General features: G+C 31.6%; 4 protein-coding genes across 4 annotated transcripts in view; 3 read left to right on the top strand and 1 right to left on the bottom strand.

Moving 5' to 3' along the window:
* The window catches only part of LOC135955506 (uncharacterized), a 64417-nt gene extending 63393 nt beyond the window's left edge, over nt 1–1024 (top strand). Inside the window, exon 7 of the mRNA XM_065505856.1 lies at nt 18–1024. Within this exon, the coding sequence (XP_065361928.1) occupies nt 18–808 (791 nt within the window). The 3' untranslated portion in view covers nt 809–1024. The remainder of the gene's footprint in view (nt 1–17) is intronic.
* A 2776-nt stretch (nt 1025–3800) lies between these two features.
* On the top strand, nt 3801–5706 carry LOC135953411 (kelch domain-containing protein 4). The gene is made up of 4 exons (XM_065503310.1): nt 3801–3993; nt 4048–4356; nt 4415–4835; nt 4904–5706. The coding sequence occupies exons 1-4, from the start codon at nt 3880–3882 to the stop codon at nt 5596–5598; spliced, it is 1539 nt and encodes a 512-aa protein (XP_065359382.1). The 5' UTR covers nt 3801–3879; the 3' UTR covers nt 5599–5706.
* On the bottom strand, nt 5613–6585 carry Pmm2 (phosphomannomutase). Its single transcript, XM_065503311.1, has one exon. It carries the CDS (start codon nt 6466–6468, stop codon nt 5707–5709), a length of 762 nt encoding a protein of 253 aa, XP_065359383.1. The 5' UTR covers nt 6469–6585; the 3' UTR covers nt 5613–5706.
* Nucleotides 6586–7980: 1395 nt separating this feature from the next.
* Tsf2 (transferrin 2) lies at nt 7981–12425 on the top strand. The gene is made up of 7 exons (XM_065503572.1): nt 7981–8141; nt 8727–9154; nt 9220–9353; nt 9445–9605; nt 9664–10136; nt 10764–10928; nt 10999–12425. The coding sequence occupies exons 1-7, from the start codon at nt 8084–8086 to the stop codon at nt 12064–12066; spliced, it is 2487 nt and encodes an 828-aa protein (XP_065359644.1). The 5' UTR covers nt 7981–8083; the 3' UTR covers nt 12067–12425.
* The last annotated feature ends 1024 nt before the right edge of the window (nt 12426–13449 follow it).

The raw sequence follows: 13449 nt of genomic DNA, 5'->3' as shown, positions 1-13449 counted from the left end.
CATCTTTCTAATTTTAGTCGAAAAAGATTCGGGATTCCTACGGATTGGCTCTTTGAATGTGCGAGTGAAGAAAACGACCGAAGCGTTCAGCAACTTCTTGGGAGTGGGCAATGGCACTGGGAACACGATGCACTCACAACAACAGCATCATCACCATCCACACGCAGCATCAACAGTAAATCACCCTCACCAGCGCCATCACCGTCACCATCACTATCCTCATCATCTTCACGCTCCCGGTGGTATGATGCGGAATCAGCATCATCTTCATCCGATGATGATGAAAAAATCAGCAACAATGACGATGAAGAACCCACCATCATCGATGAATCTACCGCCACCGGGCTCACGCGCCAGTGTGCCCATTAATACCACAAAATACGATATGCTGCACAAATCTTGGGGTTCCGCTGATAACATAACACAAAATGGCCTAAAGACTACCAAAAACTATAACGATAACGACGAAGAAGAAGAAGTAGATGATGAGGATTCTTTAATGCCACCACCCAAGGGTCTGGACAGTGTTAAGAAACGTCAAAAGAATGCCAAACGTTCGTCCATATCCTCAAATGCCACAGATTCACCACGAGATTCGATATCTTCCACATCAAGTTCAAATTTTAATTCCGGTTACAGCAGCATGCCCACAACTCCCAATCAACTAAGATCGCCTTTGGGTTTGGGTGTTCCCAACAATCTGACAGCTGATTCAGATTCAGATTCGGCTTGTGGTTTCGATTCGAATTGGTCCATAAATGGTCGCAGTTCATTAAGTAGTGGCAATTTAAAATCCTCGAAATATTAACACTCTAACCTTTATTATATATGTAATACAAAATTGAATTTGTATACAAACTTCAATTAATAACCATATTTCTCAAATTGTAATTAGAATTAAGCAATACTTTATTATTTCAGTATATTAAACCTACAATATGTTCAATGTAATAATAAATAACACTACTAATTAATACATGTTCACAACATTTTAAATAAACTTTTTTTTAAATACCTATAACAATTATAATTTTGATTAATCTTTATATATATAATTCTTCTGTACGTGTGTTAGTAACTGAACTCTTCCTTAACGGCTGGGCCGATTTCGACAGCTAGTATTTTTATAAAAATCAATTAGTACAATTGTTTTGTACCCATAAAATTTATATAGAACAGAACTATAAAAGAGAAAATATTTGTGTATTTCTATTAATCTTAAAAAATACTAATCGTTTTAAAATCTCTTTGAATTTGCATAAGTTTAATGTCTTGAACAGTTTTTCACATACTTTATAGTCAACTTTTATAAATTCTATCTGTGTTTCATTATGAAAACTCTGTAACCGATATTGCTTATTAAGTTTTACTTCTTTGCTATTGATTTTTCATATTTTAAACAGATCGGCTTAGCTGTTATAATAAACATTATGTTTGCAAATGGCGGAACTGTGGAATACTTTATGTAAATAATAATTGAATTTTTATCCGATTGTCTTGAAATTTGTTTAAAATTAACTTCAGTCTTTACGAACATTTAAGTTAAATTTAAAACATGCTAAACGACTTGCTTAAGTACTTGAATACTAATCTCTTAAATGCATATAATTAAAACATACATTTCCGTTACACATTTTTTCAAAATTTCAAAAAAAACATTCCAATTGCTAAACAAATTTCATAAAATTTTGAATTTCCCATTAAAATTAAATTTTTCCCTCGAATGTACAGTGAGAGACAATATAATGGAAACTTTATTGAAACAATATTCCGTTATTTCAAAAGTGAGTAAATACCAGTGAATTTTTTGATTTTTTAAAGATCATGAAAGTCATTGTAGTCCTACTTAAATCAATTTTTTTTTAGAACCGAATCTCCAACAAATTTTAATCGATGGATAGATTTTAGGATTATCGTTATCTTAAAAAAAAAACAAATAATTTATGGTGCTTATTGTCAGTTTCAGTGTTTTTAAGCATTAAAGTTTAACAAAAATTCATTACTACTTATAGGGATACTTCTTAGCATTGCCAAAACAATGGAAACTTTTGCAAGAAAGAAATCTATAACAATATTAATTTGTATCGTTTCCTTGTTTGTACCGTTATTATAATATTTAATTAATTTTGATAATTTCTATATGAAATTTATTTCGACACTAGTCCATGACACAACAAAATAAGGTACACTCAGTAGAAAATAAATTCTCAATTATACAATTCTTGTAACGTCAAACTAAAGAAAATATGAAAAAAAAATCAAAATCAAAGTTTGACGTTTGACTCTACCTAGTGATTCTACCTTGTACAATTATTGTATCATGGGCTAGTCAATATTTTAAGCAGGATTGGATTGAAGGATATAAATTAATAAATCAGCAATTTAAAAAATTTCGTGCGACAAGGAACTCAACTTTTACTCCAAAACAAAATAATTTATTAGCAAGTGAATTTAAGAAATTACCAAAAACTACCGTCAGGGAGTTTATCAATAATACAAAATTGGAAATTAGGTCTTGCACTGTCAGCGGCTGAGCAAATGAGGCTGGTATTGGTTGCTATCGTCCCCCGAAAAACCTCTTACCCCCATTAACACGAAGTTTGGTTATGCCTTAACTAATAGAATTTTCGGTTTTTATTATTTTTATATACAAAATGTGTGTAAAAAATAATGAAATAGTTTAACTTATATAAAAATACTAATGTGAGTCAAAACTGCCTGTAGAAAAAAATAACAAATAAAAACTTTTGATTTTAAATTTTTTTTAAAAAAAACTAAAGTTCGCTCTCCAATGTAAAAATGTTTGTGTTCATACTATCCAGTAGTTCATATTATGAAGTGTTCACTCTAACCCGACTCCACTGTATAATAAAATACAAACTTCATCAACTTATTTTTAATTTATGTAAATTTTATTATTAACATAATTCAGGATGAAATTACCGTTTTCATTAAAATATCTTTATCGAAATAACAGCAAATTCCGTTACTTTTTAACCGCTTTAAATCGCTAGCCTACCTTTAAAAAGCCTATCCTCCATTTTATCAATATCTGGTTATCGTTTTTCGTAACGATAAACCTCCAATTAACATTTTTTTGAACTCTCAGTTTATGATCACGATAAAAAATCACCAGAGATTGAGAAAATGGGGGTTTATCTTGCTACAGCAATTTCAGAGATGACTAAAGTTGTTTCCCTGTTAAACTTACATTCCATACAATATTTATATCTACTCCTAAAAATATGCTACGAAATAGAATAGAAAATCAAGTATGTACATTAGGCAGGGTCGAATTGTATGGACGATAAAAAAAAGTAAAAACTCGTATAGCAGAAACGCAATCTACGGAAAATTCTAAGAAAGTTTCCTCAGGAAACCATAGGTCTAAAATGAAATCCTATCTTGCGCATTTCGACTTTTATCCAATGATATTTCAGAATATAGAATAGCCTAATGAACATAAAATGTATAAAAAAACTAAAACTAAATATGCACACAACAACAGAAATAAAATAATAGTCTGCAATTTGGTACACTTGCATTTTTTCTAGTGTATCAAAAAAATATGTATAAAAAAAAATATACATATAAATAATGCATCAATAAATGTAGAAACCATGTTTTTTTAAACTGAAAAATGTCGAAAATATTCGAAAAGTCGAAGTTCGAAAATAAAGTCGAAAGTTCAACCTTTTGTTTTTATAAAAAAAATGTTGACGTTAAAAATATTTTTGAGTGGCAATACTGTCGCCTACACACACGTGCAGTCAAAATGACATTTCATCGTTTGGTTTGTTTTCATTTTGTGTTGGAACATCCAATAGTTTTATACGTATTTATTAAAGTTAAAGAAAATTAAAACATTTTGCTGTAAAAATGGGTAAAAAAGATAAAAACAAGAAAAAAGGCAAAGGCGCCGAAAAGACTGCCATGAAAACGGATAAAAAGTTGGCAGCAAAACAAAAGAAAATGTTGGAGAAGCTTGGAGAGGTAAAGTTCAATCTTTAAACTTTTATTTCTATATTAAATTGTCCACTTTTATAGGCAGACATTGCTGAAGTTGTAGCAAAGTTAGAGGCTGAGGAAGCTAGACAAAAAACTATAACAGAAGAAGTTTGCCCTGCACCTCCCACTCCCAGATCCAATTTTACTTTGGTGGCTCATCCGGAAAAGGAAGAATTGATACTTTTCGGAGGAGAGTTTTTCAATGGTCAACGTGTTTGTGTTTACAATGATCTATTCTTTTATAACATCAGCAAAGGTGAATGGAAACAGGTGAAGTCACCTGGTGGCCCAGCACCCAGAAGTGGCCATCAAATGGTAACTGTTGCCACCGATGGTGGACAGTTATGGGTAAGATTGTTATTTAAAATAAATAACAGCAGCAAATAAAATAAATATTTTTTTTTAGTTATTTGGTGGCGAACATGCCAGTCCCTCTCAAATGCAATTCTATCACTACAAGGATTTGTGGATGATGAGCTTGAAAACACGTAAATGGGAAAAGATTAACGCACCCAATGGTCCCAGTGCTCGCAGTGGTCACCGTATGGTGGTGTCCAAGAAGAAACTATTTGTATTTGGTGGTTTCCATGATAACAATCAATCATATCGTTATTTCAATGATGTGTATGTATTTTCTTTGGAATCATATACCTGGCTGCAGGTAGAAATTGGTGGAGCCATTTTACCGCCACCACGTTCTGGCTGTTGTATTGCTGCCAATCCAGAGGGTAAAATTCTCATTTGGGGAGGATATACAAAATCTCAGCTAAAAAAAGATATTGATCGCGGTGTAACCCATACCGATATGTATGCCCTGACACCTGACAGTAAGTTACCCTTAGGGAAAATTTCCGTTAGTGGCTATTCTAAAATCAACATCATTTACTAATTATAGAAAATGCACCAGATTCTATGAAATTCAAATGGGTCACTGTGAAAGCAGGCGGATACAAACCATTACCACGCAGCAGTGTTGGCTGTTGTACTGCACCGAATGGCAAAGCATATTGTTTTGGTGGTGTTATGGACATTGATGAAGACGAAGAGGATGTTAAAGGACAGTTTGGCGATGAGTTGTTAGCTCTTGATCTGTCTGCATTAACGTGGCGTCTAATTGAAATTAACAAAAAACTGAAACCAGAGAAGAAGGATGCTAAATCGGCCACAGATGTGGAAATGGGTGGCGATGATGCTAAACCCGAGACAACAGTAAAGACAGATGGCATTTTCACAATCACTGTGGCAGGTCCCAGTAGTGCCTCTGCTGCATTACCAAAAGTACCCAGTTTATTCCCAAATAGAAGACCAAAAAATGTACCTTCGCCAAGAATGAATCCAGGCGTGTGTGTTTGTAAAGGTACTCTATACATTTACGGTGGTCTATCTGAAGAGGATAACAAGCAATATACTTTCAATGATTTCTATGCGCTTGATTTGCACAAACTGGAAGAATGGAAGGCCATTGTACCAAATGACATGAATGCTCATGATTGGATTGATAGTGATAGCAGTGATTCGGATGAAAGCGATGAAGATGATGATGACGACGATGATGATGACGAAGATGATTCTGAAATGGATACAGATTAAGAAAGTAAAAACTATTTAATTTTTTGTTCATTTCCTTAAAAATATTTAATATAACAATTGTTTTTTATATTTTTTTGTATAACAACAATAAATGCATTTTTAAAGGAATTAATTAAGTTTCAATAATTCAGTTAATATTCTCTTGGTATCATTTGGTGACTGGACTTTATGCGAAATAGTACGGGGATCAATAAATATTTCGTAATCATTGCCACCAGGTTCAGTTTTATCGCCAAAGAAATGTATTTCCTTAAATTTGTAATGAGCTTCGATGTAGCGCAAGGAATACGTTTTATCCCAGCCATTGGGAAAGACATCAAAACTTATTTGGCCACCAATACTATAGGTCAAATCTACATCAGCAAATTCATTTTTCAAAACTTCAATCATTTTACGGCGCACTTGATGTTCGTTATCGTAAGCCGCAAACAAATTACGTTCTTCGCGAGAACACTGACGTCCGACCGGACACACGTTCATCATGCCATTACGAAACTCCAGAAATGTTCCCCTCTTGAAGGGCAACTTCAGTTCAGACAAATAACGCAGCACAAAGTTAATGAAACGTTGTATGGTATCCTCGCCCAAATGCTTAATTATATTCTGTTTACCCATTTCTTTGCCCTTTTCGATTTGTACCAAACCATTTTCGGGAAATACAAAATCGAAATGTTCCAAAATCTTGTGTCCGTTCAATTGTTCAAACATTTTTTCCAAATCAGAACCACCGACTATACCTATGGTAGCAAGTGGTTTTACTTTATTGTAAAAAAAGTCTTCAAATTCTGCTTCCACTGTAGACCTTGGTGCGGTCAGTGTTCCATCTACATCAAACAGTAGCAATATTTCATCTCTCTTCAAGTTGGACATTGTTGTAATCGTTTAAATGCACTTAGGAAATGATTTTGTATTAATTTTACTAAATTACGGACTAACCGGCTAAAAATTAACTTAAAAAACCACGTACACCAATAATAAACATTTATTCCGAAATATTATTAGAAAAATAAGCGAATGAGAAAAGCAGGTGGTGCTAGGGTAACCAATCCTCAATTTGATGTATATTTAATGGGGAAATTAAAAGAACAAAGACGATTTAATTTAAGGTGGTGTCGATTCTTCAACAAGTGCAATATTTACAAAAACCACATGCAATTTGTTTATGTTGGCAGCAGCTGTCAAAGTTGGTCTAGTTTTTGTTGCTTTTACGATTGTTTTAGTATTCGCAACAACTGTAGTAAATTTTCGAGTCTCTAACCAAGTGAAAAAAATTAATCAGCTGTCCGAATAAATAACAATTTATTCCATGGTATTTACGATTGCGATTAAAATACTTATATATTTTATGTTAATATTATTACCATAATATACATTTTATTTCTAGAAATACCAAATTAAAACATGTATAATAAAAAAAGATTTTTTTTGAAAATATATTGCGTGTGACACCCACTCAATTCACGTATTAAATTAAATAAGTATTGGAATTTTGCCAAAATTATATTTTTTATTGCAGCAAATTAAATGAGATAGAAAAAACATTGATAAGAAATTTTTAAATATGTTTTAAATAATATTTCTGCATTAGATTGGTTTAAATATATTATAGATAAAACTAATTAAAAACAAATTTAGACATATTTGGACAATGGGAATCGATAAAAACTATATGCAATTCCATGGATTTGAAACTGACATTTGCACAATTTATTTTTCTTGCGAATAACTTATAACATAATATACATTGTATGTATACATTAATTGTTTAGATAATTAAAGATTTTTCATAATATTTATTATAAAACTAATAACCAGGGCAAGATTTTCAAGATTTTTGTTTGAAAAGTTAGTTTTTGTGTATTTTACAAAAATAGGAATTTTTGCTAACACATGCAAGTAACAGTTGCAAAAACTTCATTCATACTTTTTCACTTTTACAGATGCATTTCTGAATTTTTGCTTGCTTATTTCGAATTTTTTCTGCATATTTGAACTTGCCCCGCTAATAAAAAGGTAAACCTTTACGCCTTATGAAGTTATTTATGACTTTCAGAACATTTTGAGACTTTTTGCATAGATTTGTTGGTGCATATTTTCTAGTTTCCCTTCTAATAACTAATGAGGCATGTATAATTAAGTTACGTAATTAATTAACGTTTATAAAAAATATAAACTGAGAATTATTTATATCATCAAATGGTATTAACTATATTTGATAATTCCTCTTCTGTAGAACTGGGTAAAACAATTGAAAATGTGTGTAGTGTTTTTTATGTAAACTTAATAGTCTGGCAGCATTAAACGTTTTTAAGAATCATCTCTGTTTTAGATTGTCACTATTATTCTCGTGTTCTTTTTATTTACTCATTCGTACGAGTTTTTTTCCATTTAATTCATTCATAAATTGGGCGTGCCTTAAAAATAATTTGTTTTTATTGTTGAAAAATATGTTTTAAGATTAAAAAATACAAAACAAGTGTATAAAATGTATAAACACTTATTAATTAACTTATTATTAATAGCTCTTGCTTTACAAATACAAGGTAAATATGAAAAATTGTTAGATGGCAAATCCCAACGAGAAAATGTAGCAGGGCGTTGTTTGGTCACAATTAAATTATTTTGGTATCAAATCTAAGGAATTCGTATAAATAATACTTTAGTTAAAAATGAAAAAGCATAGGAAAAATTAAGTTAATTTTTGTGACAAATAAAGGAGTTAAAATGATGCACAAGTTTGTAAATAATTGTGAAAAATTACAGGTTGCCAACCAACAGGTAGTTGTGCTAATAACGGGGAAATCAGACTGCGTATTTTATGGCGTTCTGTTAGTTTTTCGAAACAAGTGCCATTGAACAAATTCAAAGAAAATTTATCATAAAAAATATAGGATCGGTTATTGGTTAAGCTAAATAATATTATTGCTAATTCGGTTCAAAAATTATAGTTATTGAACTAGGTAGTTATAGGTCAAATACTTTTATTGACATGTAAATAAAAGTTGATACGATCTTAAGTTTTTTGATATTTCACAACGAAAAGTACTATGGTTCTCCCGAGACTCATTTGATACTTTTAAACTGTGTTTTATATGTTCTATAAAAACTATATTTTATTTTTTTTTTAGCTAAATACGATTTTAACGAACAAAAAGTTACCGATATTGTATGGTGTACAAAAAATCAAGAAGAACAGTATAAATGTCTCAACTTAACGGCAGCTATTGTAAGAGATCGTGCTTTATTTGATGATGCCATTTTGAATCTTAATTGTTTTATGGCCTATAGTGCTGATGAATGCATTCATCATATTGATAGGGAACATGCCCATATAACAAGTTTAGATGCTGGTGATATCTTCACCGCCGGTCGTTATAACTCTTTAGTTCCATTGTTGCAAGAAAAATTTGAAGGTGGTTTTACAAACTATCAAGCAGTGGCTGTGGTTAAAACCGGAACATTGCCCGAAGTAACAAGTATACGTGACCTTCGCCAAAAGAAGGCTTGTTTTCCATGGGTAGGAAGTTTGGCTGGTTGGATTGTGCCTATATACACGGTAATTAACTCTGTCATTTGTTGTTTTATATGCATTATGTAATATGTATATGATTGTCTTTACAGCTACAACGTGAGGGAGGAATGGAAGTTGTTGATTGCAATAATCAAGTAAAAACTGCTGCAAATTACTTTAATAATTCTTGTGCTGTGTATTCTTTGATTGATAAATACAATCCAATTGGTGATAATTCTGATAAGTAAGTAACATATAATAAGTCCAAATTGAAAGCTAAAACGCATAAAAAGTAAACAGCTCAAATAGAATGTTACTCATAATTTAATTTTTAGGCTATGCACTTTATGTACGGGTAAAATACCTGGTGGTCGTTGTTCTGCTTCTGATCCCTACTATGGTTATGATGGCGCTTTTCGTTGTCTACTTGAAGCAGGAGATGTAGCATTTTTACGCGATTCCACAGTTTTCGAAATGCTAGAAAGTCCAGAATTTAGTAAGTAAAAGTTCATATTTGTCTTATTTAACTCTCATGTTTGTAAATATTTCTGCAGAAAACATGTCTCCGGAACGTTTTGAACTTTTGTGTACCGACGGTCGTCGTGTTCCCATAACTGAATATAGGCAATGTAATTGGGGTCTTATACCTTCAGATGCAATTGTAACATCTTCCGCCCGAAATACCAAGGAACGCAAAAAATATCAGAAATTCTTAATGAAAATAATTGAGCTGTATTCGGATGGCTTGAAAGATGATCCTCAAGCCCAAAGTTTAAATGGCAATAATAAGAATTTTGGCAATAATAATTACTATAATGATGGACGCAGCAATCAGTATGATAATAATCCATACAATAACTATAATCGTGATCGCTTTGGTAACAATGGTTATCGCAATGACCGCTTAGATAGCAGCTTTACAACGGAGCGTTCATACAATGAAAATGGTTTGAATGAAACTGTACAATATGAAAAATTCCGTATATTTGAATCGAAGCGTTATGGCAAAGTTAATTTACTATTTCAAGTAAGTTAAAATATAAAACTTTTCAAAAGGTCATTTAAATTTGTATACCCTTCACCATGAACATAAAGTTGTGAAACATTATAGATAGCAGTGTCGATTTAGCCATTTCCGTCTGTATGTTGAAATCTATTACTTTATTAAACTACTTTTAAAAGATTCTATATTTTCTATAGAAGGACTGTAATTGTTTTACATTACATTACCTTAGTAATTGTTTTTGTTATTAAAAGTCTACCCCCCATATACATAAACAATTTTTAAATTTATAAAAGGTTTATAAAACAAAAACTAAAAAAACAATAATTCAAATCATAAATAAATTAGATCAATTTTATAAAAATATTTGATGTTCTCTATATCACTCTACAGTCCAACTTAGGTTGATATTTAAAATCGAGAAAATCGGCTCACAAATGACTGAGATATCAACAAAAAACCGCTAATAATCGATTTTTTTGTTATCTGTTTTTCATCAACATTTTTTTCACGGTTTTTTTTTTATTTTTTACAAAAATTGTTATTAATATTTATCTTACGAGTATGCTTTGATAAAGGGTATATAAGATTCGGCAAAACCGAATATATTGTAGCTATGTTACTAGTTTTAATTTGCTCCGTATTTTCTAGGATGCTGCCAAAGCTTTAGCTGTTATACATGAAGATGATCAGTCATTTAGTAAATATTTACACAAAACCATAGACTATATATATGGCTTACGCGAATGTCCAGTACCGAGCATGACATTATGTGTTACATCAGATCCCGAATTGGAAAAGTGTATTAAAATGAGGGTAAATTTACATCCGCCACTAGCAAAAGAGAAAACATCTACAATTATTATTTAATATTATATGTTTTTAGATTGCTCTGAAGGCTCAGATTTTAAAACCGGAACTGATTTGCAAGAAAATGCATTCACATATTAATTGTATGCAATGGATTCAGTCGGGTAAAGCTGACATAGCTGTTTTTGATGCCGGAGATGTTTACACCGGTGGCTTAAACTATGACTTGGTGCCTTTTATGTCGGAGGTTTATAATCTAGGTGAACCAGAATATTACGTGGTAGCTGTGGCTAAAGAAGAAGATCCCGATACTGAGTTAACTTATTTAAAGGGTAAATATACCTGTCATACTGGCATAAATACAGCAGCTGGATGGACTTATCCCATGGCACATCTTATATCAAATGGTTGGATACGACCATATGGCTGTGATTCTGTAAGAGCGGCTGCTGAATACTTTACTAAATCATGTATACCCGGTGCTATTAGTAATGAATATAATACTGGAGTGCCATATGACAGCATGTGCGACCTTTGTCATGGCACTAGTTATCGTTATTGTCGTCGGGATGCTTCTGAAGACTATTATGGTCATACGGGAGCCTTCCGCTGCTTAGTAGAAGGTGGCGGTCATGTTGCATTTATGAAACATACCACAGTTATGGAGAATACAGGCGGAAAGAGGAAGGAATGGTGGGCACGTAATGCTCTCAATGATGATTTTGAGCTGTTGTGCACGGACGGTACTCGGGCTGAGTTACACGACTACAAAAAATGCAATTTAGGCAAAGTTAAAGCAAATGCTATTGTTACTCGTGGCGGAATTAATTACAATGAAACTCAAATTAATGCCTACATCAATTTGTTAACATATGCCCAACAGCTCTATGGCCGCAAAAATCAAGATGCTTTTAGTTTTAGCATGTTCTCTTCACCCCTTGGTTTTTATGATCTTATCTTCCAAGATGCTACTCGACAATTAAAGATAGTACCACCTAATAGTCGCCGTTATGACATCTATTTAGGCAGCAATTATATGCGTGCTAGACGTATAACCGACTGTCATGCTGGCTCAGGCCAACTGTCAGCATCTATTTTATTATTTGTTTCACTCTCTATTATGATTATAAGAATCTCGTTTTAAAACTAATGTAAATCTCGAAACTATACATTCCAAAAGCTTTTTTTAAGCTTTAGTTTTAACTTTATAAACAAAGAATACATATCTCGTTCAATTAGGTACAAAGTCATAGATACATAAATATTTTTTAAAGCACAAAATTGAAAATGTTCTAAGTTTCTTTGAACATTACTACAAAGAATACATACATTTAAATACATACTTATATTGTTTTCGTTTATAGAATTTTACAAACTGTAGTATTTTTACCGATAGTGCCTATATTGAATATTATTTTACACAAACAATCCGTCCAATCGAACTGTGTATAAATTTTTTACAATAAATTAATTTTTACAAATATACAAAATTAATAAAAAGAATATTTTCGTTTTATTACATCCTTCATCATGAATTTAAGGGTATACATAAGTTTGTAATATCTTTATTTTTCATTTACGATCCCAAAAAGAATATATATTCTGGATCGTTATAGACAGAGGATTCGAAACTATCAAATAGCTTGCACGATTGATACATAAATATATCCGCTATAGTCCCGCTTATATTGCTATTTAATTTCGGGAAACAAAAACCAACGACTACCCTGACTCTTTATCAATATATCATTTATCAATTTAAAGATCTTTCTGACAACGTATATTACGCTATAGAAATTCTTTCTGACAACGGGTCAAAATCGGGAAAAACATTTTTAATCCATTTTATTTTACTAAAACACTTTTTTAGACCAAGTTTTTTTCTCCAACTATTATCTTTTGTGAAGGGGTTATAAGATTCGGCACAGCTTTAGTAATATAAAGCAAAGTTGTTGGCTAATTGGGATTATTTCGGTAACGTTATTTGCAGTTATTTTGGGAACGATAGCTTAGCGGTGATGGTTATTAATGATAACAATAATTTCATCCTGAATTAAATTATTAATAAAATTTACAAAAATTAAAAATAAGTTGACATTTATTTTTTTAAAATTTGTAAAATTTCAATAAATTCAATTATTAAATTAAAACAAATTTAGTTTTGTAATTCAAATTATTTATATGTAGAATATTGGTAATTGTAATTACATATTTCGGTAACGGTAATTGAGCTGTAATGGTATTGAGATCAAAGTAATTTATAAACGAAAAACACGAATTTTGTGAAGAAAATTTGTTTAATGATGAATTTAGCGAAAATATTTTTTCCCCCACCAAATTGGTGTAAAAATCGCTACATTTTTACAAGAAAATAGCTAAATTACCGTCACTGGTCTCCACTTCTTGTGGGCTGCCAGATAATATTCTTATCTATCCCCAAACAAAATTAAAAATATCTCGAATGACCCCCAAAAATGGCTATTTCAACACAATTTTCCGATAAAAAGTTAATTATTAAATGTACAAT

Source organism: Calliphora vicina, chromosome 3, assembly GCF_958450345.1.
Source record: "Calliphora vicina chromosome 3, idCalVici1.1, whole genome shotgun sequence".
In the NCBI taxonomy this organism is placed as follows: Eukaryota; Metazoa; Arthropoda; class Insecta; order Diptera; family Calliphoridae; genus Calliphora; species Calliphora vicina.
The sequence above is the reverse complement of the archived record's forward strand: the minus strand, read 5'-3'. Positions and strand labels throughout refer to the sequence as shown.

What these genes read in the sequence shown, in the direction of transcription:
- Pmm2 (XM_065503311.1), bottom strand. Translation starts at nt 6,468, where the DNA reads ATGTCCAACTTGAAGAGAGATGAAATATTGCTACTGTTTGATGTAGAT.
- LOC135953411 (XM_065503310.1), top strand. Translation starts at nt 3,880, where the DNA reads ATGGGTAAAAAAGATAAAAACAAGAAAAAAGGCAAAGGCGCCGAAAAG. An exon ending in TGTTGGAGAAGCTTGGAGAG is followed by an intron (nt 3,994 to 4,047) that starts GTAAAGTTCAAT and finishes CCACTTTTATAG; the next exon opens with GCAGACATTGCTGAAGTTGT. An exon ending in GTATGCCCTGACACCTGACA is followed by an intron (nt 4,836 to 4,903) that starts GTAAGTTACCCT and finishes TACTAATTATAG; the next exon opens with AAAATGCACCAGATTCTATG.
- Tsf2 (XM_065503572.1), top strand. Translation starts at nt 8,084, where the DNA reads ATGTATAAACACTTATTAATTAACTTATTATTAATAGCTCTTGCTTTA. An exon ending in ATTGGTGATAATTCTGATAA is followed by an intron (nt 9,354 to 9,444) that starts GTAAGTAACATA and finishes TTTAATTTTTAG; the next exon opens with GCTATGCACTTTATGTACGG. An exon ending in AAAAGTGTATTAAAATGAGG is followed by an intron (nt 10,929 to 10,998) that starts GTAAATTTACAT and finishes ATATGTTTTTAG; the next exon opens with ATTGCTCTGAAGGCTCAGAT.